Genomic DNA, 21,236 nt, shown 5'->3' with positions numbered 1-21,236 from the left:
AGATACCAATATATAAATGTATGTATGTATGTATGTATGCATGCATGTCTGCCTAAAACTTTCGACAGAGGCGACAGATTTTACCAAGATCTATATCGCTTTGAAGTTCGACCTTTCAGACGACAAATATTGAAAAATTGGCTAAAAACATTAATATCTTGACCTTCAACTGGGCACTTTTCTACAGGGGGGAGGGGTCGCTTTTTTTGCCGATATTTTTGAAAGTCATCCTCTCCTTTCGATTGTCTAGCCTTAATTTAAACATAAGTCACTTCTGGTTTGGCGGTAGTTGTAACAACAAAGATGTCAGGGTTTTTTCCTGTTCTTTTCCTCCTTCTCATACAGGTTCGAGCTTACCTTCCTACTACCACTTTTTTTTTTTTTTTTGCTCAACATATACATCCAAACACCCGGGCAATGTCGTGCTGAAATGCTAGTATCATATATGACATCATAGCAGGTAACATATAGATATTAAATGTGTAGTATATGTCATACATGGCGTCATAGCCAATGATGTCATATATGACGTCTTAGCAGACCCTGTCAGGTCTACTGCCTTAGTCTCTGGATAAAGCAGTAGGCCTAAATATATCTAAGGCCTTTGATAGTGTCTACTGGTACAAAGTTCTTCTCATGAAAATTAAATCATATGGTATTACTAGACGAATACTCAATATAATCAAATCCTTCTTAAATGAGAGAAAAATTCAAGTTGTCCTCGATGGTCATATGTCAAAAGAACATCATATAAATGCAAATGTGCCACAGGGATAGATCCTTGAGCCTTTGTTTTCTTGAAATTCATAAATGACTTCCCCAATAAAATTATCTCCGAGATGGGTGTATTTGCTGATGACATCACACCCTATAACAGACACGATGAGAAAACGTATGAACACTGATTTAAGGTAATGGCTGAAACTTTAGAGGAAGACTGTCGTGGAATGGGGACGTAAATTTATAGTACCAATCAATGTTGCCATGACTATGCTTTTTTCCTATAACAATTGCAAAAAACTGCTGATCACCATGACTAATAATATATTACTATTATGTTTGACGTTCATCTTCATCGCCAACTGTTATGTTTGCAGGTTGAACCAAATAACATATAAGGCAATACAAATGAAGACTCAACAAACAAAGGCAGATCAATAAGAAGTGTATTAGAAAAAGTATATTTACAGTATATTTACATAATGGCTGTCAAGTACGACAGTCTTGGCTGGAGAACATATCTGCTCTCGGCTCGGCCTTTAGTGGCTTCTGGTTAACACACACTCAGACTAACCGAGTCTTGCTATTTATGTGTAATATTATCCACATATGTAAATGAGTGGGTGCCACCACAACAATTACCTGACAGCTCTTCGTTAAAACTCCTCGGCTTAACATTCACAGGCAACATGAATTGGAACAAATACATTAAAGACATTGCTAAGGTTGTTGCAAAGAAGGCGGACTCTCTCTAACATGCTAGAAAATTACTCATAATGAAGAGTATCCTATATGTCTACAAAGCAACTATTCACCCATGCATGGAGTATTGTTGCCACACCTTGACTGGTGCATCTACCATTAGTCGCTCACTTTTTAGACCGAGTCCAAAACAGAGTATCCAACCTAATATATCGGCCAAGCTTCAACCCTTGTCCAATCGGTAAAACGTTGCATCCTTGTGGTTGTTTTACAAGTATTTTAATGGAATGTGCTCTGACAAACTTGTAACCCTTGTACCTCTTCGACCTAAATACCTTCAACTAACATGACATGCAGCAAAATCTCACCCCGACACTGTAGAGATCCCTAGATGCTGGAAAGCCTTCTATTCTAATAATGTCTTCCTTTGAACTGCTACATTTTCGAATTTCCTCCCAGTCCCTTGCTTCCTTGACTGTACTGACATGCTGAAGTTCAAGTGTAATGTGAACAGACATCTTGTTGCTCAACTCCCTACATAGTGTCCCTGTAAATTTGGTCCCAAGTAGTAGGCCTTTATGTTCACATGGCACTGTACCTTTTTAGGATGAATAACAATGCATTATATATATATATATATATATATATATATATATATATATATATATATATATAGATATAGATATAGATATAGATAGATATATATATAGATAGATATATAGATATAGAGATATTTTTTTATTACATTTTCACCCCAAACAAGGCACATTGCCACTGTGGTGTAGGGGGCTACTATCAGGGGCAGCAGCTACTGGGGCACTATGTTGGGATTTGGGCAGCAAGATGTCGGTTCACATTACACTTGAACTTCTGTATGTCAGTACAGTTGGGGAAGTAGGGACCTGGAATGGAATTCCAGAGTCTAGTGGTTCTGGAGAAGAAACTACTGGAGTAGAAAGATCTTCTACATCTAGGGATCTCTACTGTGTGGGGGTGGGATTTAGCTGCCTGTTGGGTTTGTCGAGGGTGTCTATGTCGTGGGGGCACAAGTGTCTGCAGTTCGTCAGAGCATTCACCATTAAAATACTTGTAGAACAGGTAGAGGGATGCAACGTTTTGTCGATGGGACAGAGGCTGAAACTTAGATGCCAGTTCAGAGCCTATCAGATTGGCGACTATATATATATTTATATATATATATATATATATATATATATATATACCCTGCACTGATGATTCCCAAAAGGATGAAACACTAGTGTCTGTAGGTATTTTATAATTATTATAGTAAATAATTATGTCAGCCCCTTTAAGAAACTCGTTTCTTATCGCTGAGCATTTTTAGTTAAAATAAAAAGTCGGTCAATTCAGCTCTTATTCGCAGATCATCATATAACGATTAAATCACTCTGACTGACATTAAAAAGCATTTAAAAAATAAAGGTTTAAATTCCAACAATACTTCTCACGGTTAACGATAGCCAAATGGATTAGGTCCTTGCTAATGAAGCCAGAGATGCCTTCTGTTGCTGGGTTTGAATCTATCAACTGGTGTCAATCGTGACACTTTGCACTGATGATTCTCAAACGGATGAAACACTAGTGTCTGTAGGTATTTAATAATTATTATTATAGTAAATAATTATATATATATATATACACACACACACTAGCTAGCTTTGCAGGTTTGCTATTGCTTCACAAAGTTCACTACTTGAATTAGTTTAGACAGTAATTTAAAATAATAAACATTTTATTCATAACTTGTGTGTAAACATGAAAAATAAACCGTTCTAATTCATTCATATTGATAAGCATTAATGTTTCGGTAATTCGTCTATCTTTTAAATATGGCTGTAAAGAAAAGAAAGATGCTTAATATTTGTCCAGAAAATAACGCGATATTGCAAAACTGTTTGTTATATTAAAATCAAAACAATCATAGAATTCAAAAACAATAACAAATAATAGTTAATTTATAAAATGTCCTTTTTCAAAACCAATATGTAAATTAGGTAACCTTGCGACTAATATTGCATACATATAAGCAGTGGTGCGCCTATTGTGAAAAGCTGAATTAACTTGAAATAGAGCATTTTAGCTTTACCATTAGTATGAGAAATGAGCCCAACTTTCAGACACATATATATGCGTGTGTATGTGTGTGTTCGTGCATACGTATGTGTATAAGAGAGAGAGAGAGAGAGAGAAAAAAATCTGAATATTTTACAAAATGCTTGAAGATAAAATTTGTATCCTAAATTGAATAAAAGCGGAAAATTATTCAAGGTTTAAATAAATTTGCAAGTGCATTTTTATGTTATTGAACAAAAAGGATATTATTTTTTCTTCCATTCATCTGATAGGCAATTGTCGAGTGACAAGATGTTAGAAAAATGATGTACAAACAATGGCTTGACTACAAAATGAAAATTATTTTCACTTTTTCTTAACGTTTCAATTCAGCTTCCCAAGCAAAACCATGCAATGCACTTATTTCTTTATTCCAAGTTTTACTCCGCATCACATCCTTGCTAGTTATTTATAATACAAGCCTTGAATCTTTGCTTCCTCCTTGTAAGACATTCACAGTAAGAACTCATCTATCTACCACAACTAAAATTGACTTTCTTTTTTTCTTCCTTCATATGTCTAGCATCAGGTGGAATTTCCATAGGAAAACAACGCATTTCCCTGTAGGTTACAACATGGTCATCTTCAAATCTAATGTCAACAAATATTTGTCATAAACAGTCCTTCTAAGTCATCTAATTTTATGCATTCCATTCATTATTTTCAATCTTCTCATAATATTTTTCATCATTCAACTGATAATCAACCTATCTCATTAGCACTTATTTTCAAATATTGTTTACGACTTTGATGAGTGGTCTCATTAATAAGAAAAAGTCCCCCAAAATGTCACCCATTGAATGATTAATAAATTAATTCTGTAATCCAACCATATTTGTTGGATATAAACTTAATTCTGTGTTTGAGTTGTCCACCGATTTTCACTCATGAATGTCCAAAAGTCTCTGTTTTACTATTGTTTACTGATATGTGGAGACATTTTCGTGATCATCTCATCATTAGGGGGGGGGGGTCCTGAATTGGTTTCACACTGTAGACATGCACTAAGCAGCATGTTTAGTGTTGCGTGCAAATGACAGTCTTGCTGCAAATGAGAGATATTAGGATGAGAGAGTGGAGGAAGAGAACAGACAAACGTGAAAATATCTCTGTGAGTTTAACCATACAGAAATTGTTTATTTTTCTTTTGAAATAAAATAAGTACTTTATTAAATAGGCGTTCATGCTGAGAGCAACCTACTTAAGAAAAGTAATTTTCCTAGATTATCTGCAGTAAAACTATTCTGAGTAGACACTGGATATCAGAGTGGTCCTATTAAAAGGTTGAATAAGTATAATTGAGGAAAAGACCAGAATTTAAGATTTTTAGTCAAAAGCACATATATCGAAGTCTATAGACAAGAGCTATCAATTACAGCCAATCCTCTGGGCGTGGGGCAGTCAGTTTGTTTTTCTGAGGACTGACAGTCAGTTGGATCTATTTGCCTCTTAGAGAGAGATGGGCTCTATTTAAACTATAGAACTTATATTTTGAATTTATTTGGCAAAAGTCTTTCAGCTGCAAGTCTGTTGTTTGAAAATGAGCATCGTTGTAACCTCAAAAAAATAAAACATTGTTGCTTAAATGGGAATTGCGATTTCATTTGGAGGAAGAATTCTTATATTACAGAACTAATTGCGATCGCACGACTGACGCTGTGACATGCATCGAGAGCAAACAACAATTTTGGACAAATCCAACGAGCTAATGATCACAGCTTGCGCAGTGAACGCACACAAATATGTTCATAACAACCACTGGACCTTAAACCTTAAAACTTTTATCTGTCATGTTATCTCAAAGATAATGCCTATCAAAACAATCCCCAAACTATTTCTGAACAGAAGCAGGCCATCATACCTAAAATATGGGCAATGCTAAGAGAAGAGCGAGTTCGTGCCATTGACAATTTGCATATCGTATCCAAGTGTATTAGCAATACAGGTGCTGATTTGAAGGATGTCATTGAATTGCGTTTAAACAAAGACTGTTGAACATTCATGAATGGAACTTGGTGGACAAGCACAGATTTAAGTTTATTTGTCCTAAAATGTGATTCTATTGCAGAAAGGACTATAAATTTTAATAACAATTAAATGGCTGACATTTTGGGAGGGTGTTACCCTATATTTCTATATATGTTATCTGTAGACTTATAATCACAGAATATAAACATAATTTTTATTTAATACAATAACACACACATCACAGCCCAAACCAAACCATGTATGTCAGAATGTTGATATTTCATGAACAAAACTCGGTGGGCAAGGCACAGATTGAAGCTTATTTGTTCCAAAATATGATTGGATTGGTAAATTTTATTAATAATTCCATGTTTGCCTTCTGGGCATATTTACTCTGTATTTCAGTATATGTTATCTAGAGAACTTAAATCACAAAATATAAACACACGTTATATATAATAACACACACACACACACACACACACATTTTGAGCAATAAATTCTGATTAAAGAAAGTTCAGTAGAAATGAAGAGTAGGTACAACCACTGCCAAAAACTGGTGTGCCCTCAAGATGGTTCAGTTTTAGACGATTTTTATTGACATATCACATTAGCTTACAGATTTCCATCAGAAATAGAAAGGAAGGAAAAAAAAAAGAATTATTAATTCAGCTGAAAACCAAGGGATCAGCTGACAAAATTAAAACCTTGTGAAATCATCTTTAATACAAGGTTCTATTTTGATTCTTATTATTACACCTAATGACCTTGAGATATTAAATCAAGAAATAGAGCAAGATTTATCTTTGCATTAAAACTATCAGACAAAATCTTGTGTTTCTCTTGTGTTGTGTTTATCTGTGTTTCTCGATTATATGTAATATTGATAAATACACATAGAATAAGTGAAGCACGCATGCCCCCCCCCCGGTGAGTGAACAGTGAACGAGGCATAAAAAAATGACAAAGTTCAGTATTTGCCCCCCCCCCCATTTAGCCCCAAAAGTCCACAGTGAACATCAAATCCTGGTGAAAATGAACAAACGGTGCAGTTTTAGGCCTTAGCATATGTAAATTTGAGTTCTGCACCATGCAAAAAAAAAAGAAATGACAACCCCCATTTAGCCCAAAAATGTTCCCAAGACCTTAACATATTTAGATTTGAGTTCAACACCATGCAAAACTGCTAAATATACATACACAGAAAATTTTGGACAAAAATAGTAAAATAGTCCCCAAAATGGAGTGTTTTTAGTATCCCTAATAGAGCCCCTGGGGCACACCCAAGAGTTATCGCAAAGTATAGACAAACAAAATTATATAGAAATTAGGTAGTTACAACTTTTCAGAAAGTTTTATAAAAATCCAAGGCATTAATTGTTTTTAATAAGCACAAAAGTGTAAATTTTAGCCATTTTAACCTGAAAGGCACCCCTAGCGGGGGGAACCGGAGTTTACTTTTTAATCATATCATGTTTAATGTTTATGCAAAATTTCAAAATAATTCCAAGGCATAGTTATTGAGAAAGGTGCGAACGAACGAACAGACGTGGGTGAATTTACAGGTCCACCCTCCTTTTTTTCGGGGGACCAATAATATTAGTTTTTTTCATTTTTTATTATTAGTTTTCCCTACCCGGCACCATTTTTCAACTATGTCATATTTTCTTTTAAAAATATTATTCAAATGAAGTAACTCCGTATGGATTTATATGGATGTATACAACGTTATGTCTCTTCTTTTTTAAGATGGCAGCCATTTGAAAATAATTCAGATCTGGAGAATGTATTTTCTGGAAGATATTTAATCAAATTATGTTTTATTCTACTAAATAACATACTGCAATGATCCGCAAGAAAGAATGATGAACCAGAATCAAATATTGATTATGTAAGAGGAAAGTTATTTATGACAAATCTATATATATATAAAAGCGAAAATGTGTGTATGTATGTATGTATGTATGTATGTGTGTGTGTTAGCTTTTTGTGTATGTCTACAAAAGGCTTTTTTGGCCATGATTCTCGGTTGGCTCGCTCCTTCTTAAAACTTTTTATATGCTGTCTAAATAATAATATTTACGACGAAGGAACTCGGGTCGCAGCTATCTTTAATTTACCCGACTTTTACAAGCTATTTTCGAGATATTTTTTGATCGCCGTCTAGCAGGGAAAACGGAAACTGGCTCCCAGCACAAAACTAGATCAAACATCACGCGACTTAACATTCTCGCACCTGTTAATTTCGCTTTATAAACGTCAACTTACCACACTTATCAATTCATCTTTTCCTGTGGTCGAGATGGTTAGGTCGCAGGGTTTTTTTTCCATTTCCTTTGCACCTCCGCGTCAAAGGTTCGGGGTTCAAGCCTACCTTTCTACTAAAACTTTTCTTTTTCTTTTACACCTCCAAACACCCGGCCAACGTTTTTTTTTTTTTTTTCAAACAGGGTTGTTTTGATCTACCCCCCCCACACACACACACCTCCAAACACTAGGGCAACGCCAGGTAACCCCCCCCCCCCGCTAGTAAAGAATAAAGAGAATTTTAGATGAATTTTAAAAAAGTTAATTTTTAAAAGTGAAAGTAAAATATTCAATTTTAGATTAAGTTTTACATATTTTCATTCAATAAATTTTCATTAATAATTTTCTTACCTAAAAGTTTTTAAAAAATCGGTTATCTTTGACTTCCTGCTTACATATTGAAAAAAAGCTATATATATATATATATATATATATATATATATATATATAAGAATACTGTATCGAGTTTGAATGAATTAAATCCTTTTGAATCAATACACACATATTGCGAGCATTACAGTAATCTTCTATACTCCAATAAATTCGTTTTTCTTTTGTGTGTATCGATATTCATATTAAAAACCCTCTTTTCTATTTTATTTAAAAAGAAAATACAAGTTTCTTATATATAGGTTATGGAATTGCATTCTCTAGCAAAAGATCTAGCTAATTTGCATATTCTTTTAAACATTCATTTTAATTAATTCCCTATTAGTTGCTTCGTTTTTCTAATAGGATAATCATCTTTAGTTAACTATTACGTGTAATTATATTCATGCAGATATTCTACATGATTTATACTTGCATAATATTTGTGTAAAAACTTTATAGTAAACACAAAATTGTTTCCATATATATTTATACGTATATATTTTTGTTTAACAAATTTTGCCTACGAAACTCCTCCTAGAGTTTTTAGTCTACAGACATGAAACTTTATATATAAGGTATTTGAATCCATGCAAAATTTTATATTTGGGTTTTAGCCCGGAAAAATTGGTGCAAAAATGTGAAAATTTTAAAAAATAAAATTGGCCAGGTGAAGGTCAGACGCCGGCATTACAAATGCATAACTTAATAGCTATTGGTTCATGTTTTAATTTTTAGACTTGCAGTAAACATGTTTTCATAGCCCAGTCATTGACGACAGAGGCAAAATAAATCGTGAGCTGAACGATTTGGTTTTGATTCTCGGTGGTGGCAAATGAGTCTTTTTTTTTAATACTTTTTAAATCATTACTATATATTGCATCCAATCTATAAAAGTGAAAACGGCTGTCTGTCTTTTCTCTATGGTAGTTAAGGAAGACTATTATACAGAAAGGCATTAGAAACTGATTTCTAAACCAACCTATCTCTGGCCAGGTCTTTATTTATTCCTGTTTCTTTCAAATTTATTTTTATACTTTCCTCTCATGTTTTCCTTGGCCTTCCCATGTAGGCTGACCCTGCAATCTAAATTGTTATATATTTACTAACCAAAAAAACTCAATTTTTTTCAATGTGTTCATACCATCAAAGTCTTCTGTTCTGCACATATCACTCTATATTGTTCAGATTTAGTCTTTCTTTGAGCCCATCAGATCTAAGCCTGTCTTTAAGACTCACATTATACATTCATCATATCATTCTCAGACCATTTCTCTCCATGCAATGCAGTGAAGAACAATTCTTTACAGAACATTGTAGCTTTGCAAAAAAAAAACATTCTTGACAATGGTAAAGCGTATTGCTCCAAGAAGCAGAGAAGCATAAAATGTAAAGTATACTTTTTGGTTCATTTTCTTATCACTTTGTTGCACCAGATGCCAGACATTCACCTGCTGTCTCTTATATTTCAACCGAAATATCATCTTTTTAAGTACTGTATTTGTAATCGCATTCATCTGGATTCAGTTAAGCCAGCTCCAAGTTAATTCACCGCATCACAAATCAGGGCAGTCAATTCAGGTTTACTTCTCAGCATACTTCAGCTATTTGTGATTCCATCGCCGCACACTGAAGACATGAGGGCCGATCACAGCTTCCAAGTCAGCTTTGACCATTGCAAGCAATGTCCTCAACTGACCACTTTTAAGTGTAATTGTTTATATCTCTATTGCACCCAGTTGCCAGATAGTTTGTTTTTATTCGTTTTCATCAGTTCAGATGTTCCTTTAATTACTGAAATGGTGATCTTCCCAAGATTCCAGTTTCTTTTTATCTTGTACATAAGATCTTGGTATTTCATTATCTTTTTGAAGTGTATAGCTTTCCTGGTCCATATACTTAGTAAAGTCTAAAAATACTTTTAGCAACTATTTCAGCATAAAATGCTAAGCCACATGTTATGACAACAAAACAATTGATCCTGGGGCAGAGTTTTGTCCACAAGCCAGTGGCGAAGCTCTCCAGAATATGTAAATTGAAAGAATAATTCTTAGAAATACTTGTATGAAAAAAATTAATGATTTGCAGACTTACCTGCATTGGTACTCTGATTTTAGATTTGATCTTTTCACCACTTTCCGTTTCCTCTTCAATTTCAATTTCATCCCATTTCTAAAAAAAAAATTAGCAATCAAAGAATCTTTAATATTCATGAGATAGGTGAAAAGGGCCAGATTATATTCTATCCGACCTGATATTTTCTTTATTAGAAGACAATTTCAGATATACACCATAATTTTCATTAGATAATTAGCTATGTTCATTAACCAACAAAATTTGCTTGCTTGTCATGAATGAAAAAATTGCAAATGGCTACCAAAATCTGTTCACTTGTATTACTTCAATTCTTTGGACAACCGTTATTGTGTTATTTTCACAATGTTTCAGTTGATGTAATCCCTGACCTTCTTCAGATGTATCTTGCCAAACTCAGGACTCTACGCAGAATTTCGAATGAACCCTTTATTTAATAAATGGAGAAACCTCAAAAAAAAAAAAAAAAAACACAAATAAACCTAGAACCTCATCCTCCACCGTAGACCCCTACTACCATGTCTCCTTCTCCAACATCAGGGGTCTACGTTCCAACCTTCCAGAGGTTGAAACCCAATTACAGGAGACAAAACCAGACTTACTCTTTCTAAGCGAAACTGGCATAGAGCCGACCACTTCCCTAGATGAGTTCATAATAAAAGGATACTCTAACATCTAAATCTGACCCCCAAGATCGCCATGGACATGGAATATGCACCTACATTAAAGATGGCTTCCCGTGTGGTAGAGATATCTCCAGAGAAGACCCTAATTTACCTTATATGTGCTTCTGGATTGCACTTGCTTACACCACTGCATTCATATTTGCTCTCTATCGCCCCCACAACAGCAGGGTTACTGTCCTTAAGAGTATATCTAAGAAAATTGACCTCATCCTGTCTGCTCATCCTTTGGCTACCATTCACATTTGTGGTGACTTCAATGTCCATAATGTGGAATGGCTGACCCACTCTAACAAGACAGATGATGAGGGGAGGTTCTGTCATGATTTTGCCATTGCCTATGACCTCACTCAGAGTGTTCATGAACCCACCCTTGTGCCCAATACTACTGGTCAGTATGCAAGCCTTCTAGACCTTTTTCTCACAACTTCCCACAGCTATGTTCATGTTCAGTTCTATCTCCCCTGGGATCCTCCGAACACACAGTTGTATCAGTTAAGATAAAAATGAAATACAATAAGTCTTCAGATGTACCTCTCCACCGTACTGTATATCGATACTCTATGGCTGACTGGGATAGCTTTCATACATTCATATCTGATCTATCTCTGCATTCCATGTTTAAAAAGGATGTATCCTCTATAGTATCAGACCTGACCGAATGGTTAATTGTAGGCATAGACCGATTTATATCATCCAAAAAATTCCAACAAAAACCTAACAGCCAGCCATGATTCTCCCCAAAATGTGCTGCTGCCATTGCGCACAGAAATCACTTTTTCCATAGCTACCAACGTAATAGATGTACTGAGACTAAAGCTGCCTTCAGGACTGCCAGCAACCACTGTAAAAGAGTAATAAAAAAATGCAAGAGAGCTATATGCTCAGTCCGTCAAATCCAAAGTAGCTGAACAGTGGCTTGGTTCCCATCAGTTTTGGCAAATAGCAAACAAAATCCTGAACAGATGCGTGCATTCTATCCCAACCATCATCAATGGACCTGAGGTCATCTTATCAGCATCAGACAAGGCCAAACTATTTGCCAAGAACTTTGCAGCTAACTCTACCCTCTTTGACGAAGGTCATCAACTCCCTGTATTTACTCCTACAACAGACAACACACTATCCAACATACAAATATCTGTGCATGAAGTCACCAAACTAATCAAGAACCTTGATTCTAGTAAAGCAACTGGCCCAGGCGGCATTCCAATTATAGTGTTGAAAAAGCTTCGACCAGAACTTGCCCCCATACTTACAAAACTATTTAAGCGTTGCCTTAAGGAGAAGTGCTTTCCAACACCCTGGAAAACCTTGTCAGTATGCCCTGTATTTAAGAACTCAGGTAATAAGTCATCTCCCTCTCAGTACAGACCAATAAGTCTTTTGTGTGTCATGAGTAAGTTACTGGAATCCATATTAAATAAAGAAGTAGTCAACCACCTCGGCAGAAATAACAGTGACATGCAATATGGTTTCCATTCTGCTAGATCTACAGCTGATGTACTACCAGTTATATCCCATAGGATTAGTGTATCTCTCGACAAAGGTTTCCTTTCTAGGGCAATTGCTCTTGACATATCAAAGGCCTTCGATAAGTTTTGGCATAAGGGCCTACTTCACAAGATTTCCAGCTATGGTATAACTGGAAATGTTTTCTCAATAATTAAATCATTTCTCTCTGATAGGTTCATAAGAATAGTGGTTGATGAGCAGAAATCAGAGGTCCACAGTATTAATGCTGGAGTCCCTGGGCCCAACTCTTTTCCTGATCTATATCAATGATCTCCTAAAACACATACTTAAATAATTCATTGACATCTATGCTGATGACACGACCATCTACAGCAACACATCAAAGGCCGTAAATGACAAAGCTCTCGCTGATTCCCTCTCCTCTGATCTTGAGCACGTGGTTCAGTGGGGGAAGAGATGGCTGGTTACTTTTAATGCATCTAAAACCAAGATCCTAACTTTACATCATCAACGCTCTGTTCCTCATCTAGCATCAATTGAAATGGATGGCTCTCGTCTTGGGGAGGCTTCATGTTTTGACAAGCTCCTGGGTTTGACCTTTACTCCTGATCTGAAATGGAACACGTATATCAAGTCTGTTGCCAGAACCACTGGGAAAATGGTGGGATCCTTCCATCACTCCAGAAGATATCTCACTACTGATGCAATTCTCTACCTCTATAAAAGCCAAGTACATCCAAAGATGGAGTACTGCTGCCACATCTGGGCTGGAGCTTCAAAAAACAGCCTATCCTGCCTTAACAAAGTACAAAATAGACTTTGTGGCTTGGTGGGGGATACTCTCTTCTCTTCCCTGCAACCTCTCTCCCACAGAAGAGACGTTGTGAGCCTGTCTTTGTTTTATCGTTATTTTCATGGCAAGTGCTCGTCCGAGCTCCAATCTCTGGTCCCCCCTCGCCAATCCTTCATGATAAATATTCGTCTAGCTAAAACCACTGTCAGTAATTTCCCCCACACTTTATCTGTGCCTAAATCAAAACGTAGATTCCATGAACATAGCTTTTTTCTGAAAAGTGCACATCTGTGAAATTCTCTTCCGTTTGCCTGTTTCCCACCTGGCTACAACTTGGATGTCTTCAAGTCCAACATAAAAAAATTCCTGATTAATTTCCCCCTTAAGTAAAACACTTTATCAAATCTCAAATACTAATGATTACTACGATACTATCCCATTGATTATTGTACACAAAATAACCCTTATCCCCGAGTTGCTTCCGGGCCTTGATAAGTGGTGATCCCCATGTAAAAAAGAAAAAGAAAAAAAGATAGACATGTTCTTGTTCCATCAGCCATGATTGGGTAGAAGTCTTCAGTAATTTTCAAAAGGACCTGTGGTACTATGGATATAGTACTTGGTAAAATTCATTTGTACAAGTTACACTGTTCTGGAGGTTGAAGGTTCAATCCTCAGTGTGAGCAACTGAAAATACAATTGCGAATTACTTAAGACTTCTACCCAGTCATGACTGATGGAATGAGAGCGCACTACTCCCATGGATTAAATAATGAGTTATGTTCAAAATACTGTACAGATTCCCAAGTTCAACAGAAAGATTCCTGAGTTAAACAAGAAGGTCGGAGGATACATCGACCAAAATGTTGTGCAAATAATATGTAAGATGAGAACAGCAGTCCAAAGAATCCAAATAATACGAATAATCAATCCTCATCTCAAAAAATTTAGAACCATAAAATCTGTTCACTTGGTTTAACTTATTTATTCCAATTTTAAACAATGTTTCTTTTGCTTCAAACTTCCGGGTTTTTTTTTTTTGTTTTTTGTTGTTGTTTTTTCTCAAAAATCAATGTTAAAGTTTGTGTATCTATTGTGATACTATACTTAATCTTTTATTTAATTGGTCAGCTAAGAAGAAATCCTTATACATTTCAGACACTTTTATTTTTATTCCAAAATTTGTTTATTGGGGGGGGGGTAATTTTCAAAATAGATGTAATGTTAAAGTGTTGTATCATTTGCAAAACTTAGGATTAAAAGTTAGGATTAAAAAAAACAAACAAAAGTTTCATTCATGTTGTTTAGAACTATCTATAACTTTATTAATATTGTTTTACTTTTTAATTAATTTTTTTTTTACTCTTTTTCACCGCAAACAAGGCATATTGTCACTTAGAAGAAAGAGGTTACTATTTGGGTCTAACAGGGGACTGCAGGAAGTTGAGTAGCAAAGTGTCTGTTCATATTACATTTAAACTTCTGCAGGTTACTACAGTCAGGAAAGCAGGAAACAGGGAAGGAATTTCAAAGTCTAGCAGTCTGAGAGGAGAAACTATTAAAGTAGAAGGTTTTCTGAAACCTCAATGGTGAAGGAGTAAGATTTTAATCATTGTAGGGTTTGTCAGCAGTATGTACATCAAGAGGGCACAAGTGTTATGAATTCATCAGAGCACATTCCATTAACAAATATTGGACCAGTTAGTGTATGGAGTGGCGTTACCAAAATGTGAATTTTTTTCTTTTCTTTTTTTGGACAAATCAGTGTTCCTAAACTGGTTTTCATTTTTTTTTTTACAATAAAAATACATTTTGGCTGCTTTTCGAATTACCTTCTTTTTCTTAAACTGCAAAAATAGTAATATTTTTATACTTTTTCAGGATCTTTTTTCTCTTCTTTTTATATATTACTATTGACTCTCTTTTATATAAAATAAGTATTTTATATTTTTCCCGGGCAACATTGGGACACGGGTTCTGACAGTAAGGAATAATTTCCTTTGAAAATCACTATGGTCAAAAGAAATACTTTTTTACGAGGTTAATGTACAAAAACCTATATATTCGCCATTTTTTTTTTTTTTTTTTGCTTTCAAGCTAAAGAGTTCAATATTAAAATAACCAGAATTGAGTTATCTACCCTTAAAAAAAACAAGCACATAGATATCTTCATATTTATTTGATGCAAATATAATTTTTGTAAAGAAGGAAAATTTCCAATGCTTTTAACAAAATATTGGCACAGCCATTCAACCATGAGAAACCGTTTGAATACTAAAATGTAAGCAAAAACAGCAAAAATATGGAAAAATCAAAACAACTTGTAATCAGTTTTTAATTCAACCTTCTGCATCTTGTCTACGAGGAACGATACATTATCGATAGCCATCTTTAATTTCCGTGTTTATATGCTGAACAAAAACATCTTTGAAGGATAAAGGCAAGACTGATTTCTAAAAAACCATATTATAATAATCATTTCCCTAGTTTTCATCAAAAAGGGAAAGATGTGTTGCTTTTAGTGTGCCAAGAAATCACGATCTTAAATCACAGCAAAATGGACTCTAATTTGCTCCTAAGCAGAGACTACAATATTATTAATCCGATGAGAGGACAAAATATTCACACAATTATACAAGATCGTAAAATTCGGATTATTCAAACTACTATTCTCATCTTTGTTATTTTCACTATGTTTCAGCTGATATAACTGCCAATCTTCTTCAGATACATTTTTAACCCTCTTTCTTTATTATTCATATTCACCCGAAACAAAGTGAACTGCAACTGAGATATAAAGTGAAGAACAATGTCTACATTGACACTCAAAGGCAGTGGTTGGGGAACAGGGGTAAATTAATCCAAATGGAGTAAATTAGAAACTTTTTTAAGGGTAATGAATGTGCCATGGATGTGGATGTGCTAAGTAAGAGAAAGTTGGAGAAAAGAATGCATCGAGGATCCCACAATCTTTAAAACCATGTAAACAGAGAAATATCAGTATTGAAACTGGTTTTAACTCTCAGTGAGACCGCTTTTGCATTGTTGTCTTGGTGGCATTTTCTCCTTGACTTATCAGTCTTTATTTAGCCCCTCATCATCTACCTGGTGGATTTTCATACATGAATATGTGATAGATCTGGGTTCTTTTTTAATTTTCAGATGGCATCAGCAAGGAAAAAGTCATATCAAGCAAAGTTTCTTAATTATGGCTTCACAGAAATAGAGGACAAATGAAGCCTCAATGTGTCATTTGTATGCAAATACTGATTGCCAGCAATATATACGGCACAATCAGGTTGACACACCGATTCTTGGCAGATTACCGAAGTTAAGCAATGTTGAGCCTGGCCAGTACCAGATGGGTGACCATTTGGGAAGGCGAGGTGCTGTATGTACCGCGAGGTAAAATACCAGGTTGAGAAACTGGCATGGTCTATTCTTCTCTCAAGGGTAAATGGGACTCTCTTAAGCTGTGGTAGGCACCCCATCTAGTGATAGCGTCACGGTAAAAAATACCCTTGATAGCCCAGGTGAAGCATCAAGTATTCAGCTGCCGACAAGATTTGAATTACACTACAAACTCGTGTAGTGAGTTCAATCTCGGCTGCGGCCGCATTGGATGGATGGACTGATTGCTGAGTCTTTCAAAAAGAATCAACTGAAGAAACACTTGGACATGGTTCATTCACATTTGTTTTCCAAACCACACAAATACTTTGACAATCTAAAAAAAGAGAGAGACTGGAAAGTAACACGAGTGGAACATTTGACCAATGTTCAGCTGCAATAGTTTTGAAGTGGCATGGTTGATTAAAACAAGAAACCACAATGGTGAAGACTTAATCAAGTCTGTGGCTGTAAAAATGGCAGAAATAATGTGTGGGCAGAAAGTAGCTGAACAACTGAATACAGTACCTTTGTCTGTTAGAATTATTAAAAGAATTTCCATCTTGACAGAAAATGTGAGAGAACAAGTGATTTCTTTGGTATAAAAATTCTTTGAATTTGCAATTTAACTTGATGAAACTACAGATGTAAGTAGCAATACACAATTGATGATATACATTCTACATAGGGTCTCTGATAAAATCCAAGAAGAAATGTGTTCTCCTCTTGAGTGAAGAACATGTGGTATTGATGTATTCAATAAGTTTGATGCATGCTTCAAAAAACCAAGTGTTGATTTAAAGTGGGAAGATTGTATTGCAGTACCAGTTGACGGAGCTCCTGCCATGCTTGGTCTGGTCAATGGTTTTGTGGCTTTGACCAAACAACAGAATCCAGATATTCTGGCCGTCCATTGTATGATACATCGCTAGACATTAGTTGAGGAGAATTTGGAACCAGAAGTGGAAGCTGTGTTAAATGAAGCTGGGTTAAGATCGTCAATGTTGTGAAAGGTCATGCACTAAACACGAAGATGTTTCGTGATTCATGGGAGGATGGATGGTGCAGCTAAATATTCAACCCTTCTTTTCCATATGGAAATGTGGAAATGTCCTGAGTAGAGTGTGGGCTCTAAAAACAGAATTCTAAATGTTTCTTACTAATCAAAAACACACACAGGTGTACTTTGTCGAACTCAAGAATCTGGACAGAATTTCAGATGGAACCCTTTGTTTACTTCACAGGGGTAGTATGCTCTTGTTCTGTCAGGACTTCTATCCAGTCATGGCTGATGGAATGAATGCATGCTACCCCTATGAAGTAAATAAAGGGTTGCATTCGAAATTCTGTACAGGTTCCCTGAGTTTGACAGAAACATTCCTGAGTCCGGCAAGATATACGTGCAAAAGGTTGAAACATGAAAATAACACTCAAGATGGGAACAGTAGTATGAAGAATCCAAATAATACAAATAACCAATCTTCATCTCTCAAAAATTCAGAAACATAGTTTTCATTTATTGTCCCAGTGTTTCTTTAATTATTAAAATTGATATCGATTTTCTTTTTTTTAATTTTTCATTAGTAGCTCTTAAGCAGACATCATCTTAGCAACAAACCATTTTTTTTTTCATATCCTAAAATTGAGTACCGTTTCCACATCTGGGGAGGAGCTGCTCAGAGCACTCTTTCCTGTCTTTAAAGGGTTCGGAACCTATTAAGTGATGTCCTTTTCTTCTCCCTGCAACCTCTTTCTCACAGAAAAGCTGTTGCGAGTTTATTTCTGCTCTATCATTATTTTTATGGAAAGTGTTCGACTGAGCTTCAATCTGTGCCCCCCTGCAAAGCATTTACAACAAACACTCGTCTATCTACAGCCACTTTCAACAATTACTCCTCAATCTCTATCTGTGGCTAAATCTAAATGCAAATTCTATGAACAAGGTTTTTTTCTTAGAACTTCCTGCATGTGAACTCTGTAGCACTGACCTACTTTCGAACTGACTAAAACAGGGTTGTTTTCAAGTCTAATGTAAACAAGTTCTTGTTGAACTGTCCCCTTAAATAATGAAATTCTACCCAATTTCTACGACTAACGATCACTACACTGTTATCTCACCACCCACCTTACACTCATTAACCCTTATCCTTGAGTGGCCTTCAGGCCTTAGTAAGTGGTGACTCCCTTGTAAAAAAAGAAAAATTTCCCCTCTAAAACCTGTTCGATGGCCCTTTGAAACATGGTGTTTGCTATTTTATTTTATATGGCATCCATTTTAATGATCACATTGGTATATTTATCACCATTACGTCTTTTAAGTTGTTGTCCATAAATATTTGGTGATGTGCCGTTTTCACATTTATTTTTGTAAAATCGCTAATTCCTACCAGTTCATGTAATAGAACTTCAACATTAGGTATAGAATATGAATTCGTGCAAACTTTGTGATTTACACCTATTTTATAATCTTCGCATATACGAATGTCTCCATCTGACTTTCTCAAAACCACAATAGGTGATGCCCACTTGCTACCCCTATACCTTATTACCATAACAGAGAGATCTTAAACCAGGATAATAGATATAGTAACAATAACAGAATTGAAAATACACAAGATAGTAATAGCAACAGAAATAATGAGTGTAACGTCAGAGATAAAAACGACTAAAATAAAAATGTTTAACCAAGTATATTTAGGAACAGTATAAACAGAAGACAATCCAAGTCTAAAAAGATTTTACGTAGGTGTGACAACTACTGATTTTAAGATCATGTACAGGAACCATAAAATATCTTTGAACAATCCGGGGGGAAAAAAGGATGACACCTCATTATTCAAATACAGATGGTCTCTAAAGAGAAACAATACGGTACTTGCGCTGAAATTAGTTATTTTAAAGAAGGCTCTCATACTAAATAATTTCAGGTTTTCGTTATTTTAATGAAAAATTAACTCTTATTACTTGCTCTGAAAGAAAAATTGTTGAATCAAAGAAATGAATAAATATTATTTGTAGACAATTTAAACATATCGCCTTGTACAAACAGTAACACCCAAGTGAGTTTATCATCACATTCTGTAAAGAAATCCTGATAAACAATCATTAGTTATTATAAATATGATCTTAAATGGAACACGTACATCAAATCTGTTGCCAAGGCCGCTGGAAAAATGGTGGGATCTTTCTATCGATCCGGTAGATATCTCACTGCTGATGCTATTCTCTATCTATATAAGAGCCAAGTACGTCCAAGGATGGAATACTGTTGCCACATCTGGGCAGGAGCTGCTAGAAAGGACTTGGCCTGCCTTGATAGAGTTCAAAATAGACTTCGTAGCCTCGTAGGAGATGTCCTTTTCTCTTCCTTGCAACCTCTATCTCACAGAAGAGATGTTGCGAGTTTGTCTCTGATGTATCGTTATTTTCATGGAAAGTGTTCGACTGAGCTTCAATCTATGGTCCCCCCTCGCCAAACTTTCACAAGAAACACTCGTCTAGCTGTAAACACTATCAATAATTCCCCCCACTCTTTATCTGTGCCTAAACCTAAACGTAGATTCCATGAACAAACCTTCTTTCTTAGAACTGCACGCCTGTGGAATTGTCTTCCGTTTTCCTGCTTTCCGGCTGACTACAATATGGTTGTCTTCAAGTCTAACGTAAATAAGTTCTTGATGAGCCGTTCCATATAAGTTATCAAATTTACCAAATTTTCATTACTAATGATTACTATATTGTCCAATTTCTACTGTACACTCTTTAACCCTTATCCTTGAGTGGCCTCTTGGCCTTGATAATGTGGTGATGCCTATGTAAAAAAAATTTTTTTAAAAAATGGGTTAAACATAATAATAAACTCTCTAGTTGACTATGTCCATTTTTTATAATTTTCTTTTTAAAGGATTTATTGAATGAAATAATGCAGCGACCCCATGACTCCGGAGGGTTAAGGGTCTCATTCATCATCATCATCCATCCATCGTCTGTTATGCGTGTATGCTGCTTGAATCTATGTGATTGATCTGAGGTGTAAGTTTTGGGGTTAGTACAGGGGGGAAGAGGGAGTCTTGAATTTGGCTAGTTACGGTTAAAGAAAAAAAAATGACGTGTTTCTTGATACTTTAAGTCCTTACTGTTATGACTTTAAGCCAAGTAAATGCGTTTGCATATCGGATAGATACTGCTGCTGATAATAAATCTTCCATCTGTCTGAATTCCCATCATCTGATTTTCATTTTTTTTGTTTTTTTGTTTTTTTTGACAATTTCATTTCCGTATGAACTTATGGTACTTACAGGGTACGTTACACAGTAATACTGAAACATGAATTGATTTGTGTAGATCAATTTAAATGTTTATATAAAGTATATTTATAAAACCTTATTTTGTATTGATCACTTTTGAAAAATATCGGTTTCAAGTTCATTTTATCTATACATTTGAACTTCAATTATGTTTCTGAATTTTTGAGATAAGGACTGATTTGGATTATTCAGCCATGACTGGGTAGAAGTCCTAAGCAATTCATAATTTTATTTTTGAGTGTCACTCGCACTGAGGATTGAATTTTCAGTCTGTAACTTACAAATGAATGTTAC

At 35.3% G+C, this 21,236-nt stretch overlaps 1 protein-coding gene across 1 annotated transcript in view; it reads right to left on the bottom strand.

Moving 5' to 3' along the window:
* The window catches only part of LOC145276804 (conserved oligomeric Golgi complex subunit 1-like), a 425,717-nt gene that overhangs the window by 146,942 nt on the left and 257,539 nt on the right, over window positions 1-21,236 (bottom strand). Inside the window, exon 23 of the mRNA XM_080128123.1 lies at window positions 10,294-10,371. Within this exon, the coding sequence (XP_079984249.1) occupies window positions 10,294-10,371 (78 nt within the window). The remainder of the gene's footprint in view (window positions 1-10,293; window positions 10,372-21,236) is intronic.

The sequence above is a fragment of the Euprymna scolopes genome, chromosome 5, assembly GCF_053919585.1.
Source record: "Euprymna scolopes isolate OS-2025 chromosome 5, ASM5391958v1, whole genome shotgun sequence".
Classification (NCBI taxonomy): Eukaryota; Metazoa; Mollusca; class Cephalopoda; order Sepiida; family Sepiolidae; genus Euprymna; species Euprymna scolopes.
This window is presented reverse-complemented; position numbering and strand designations above follow the sequence as displayed.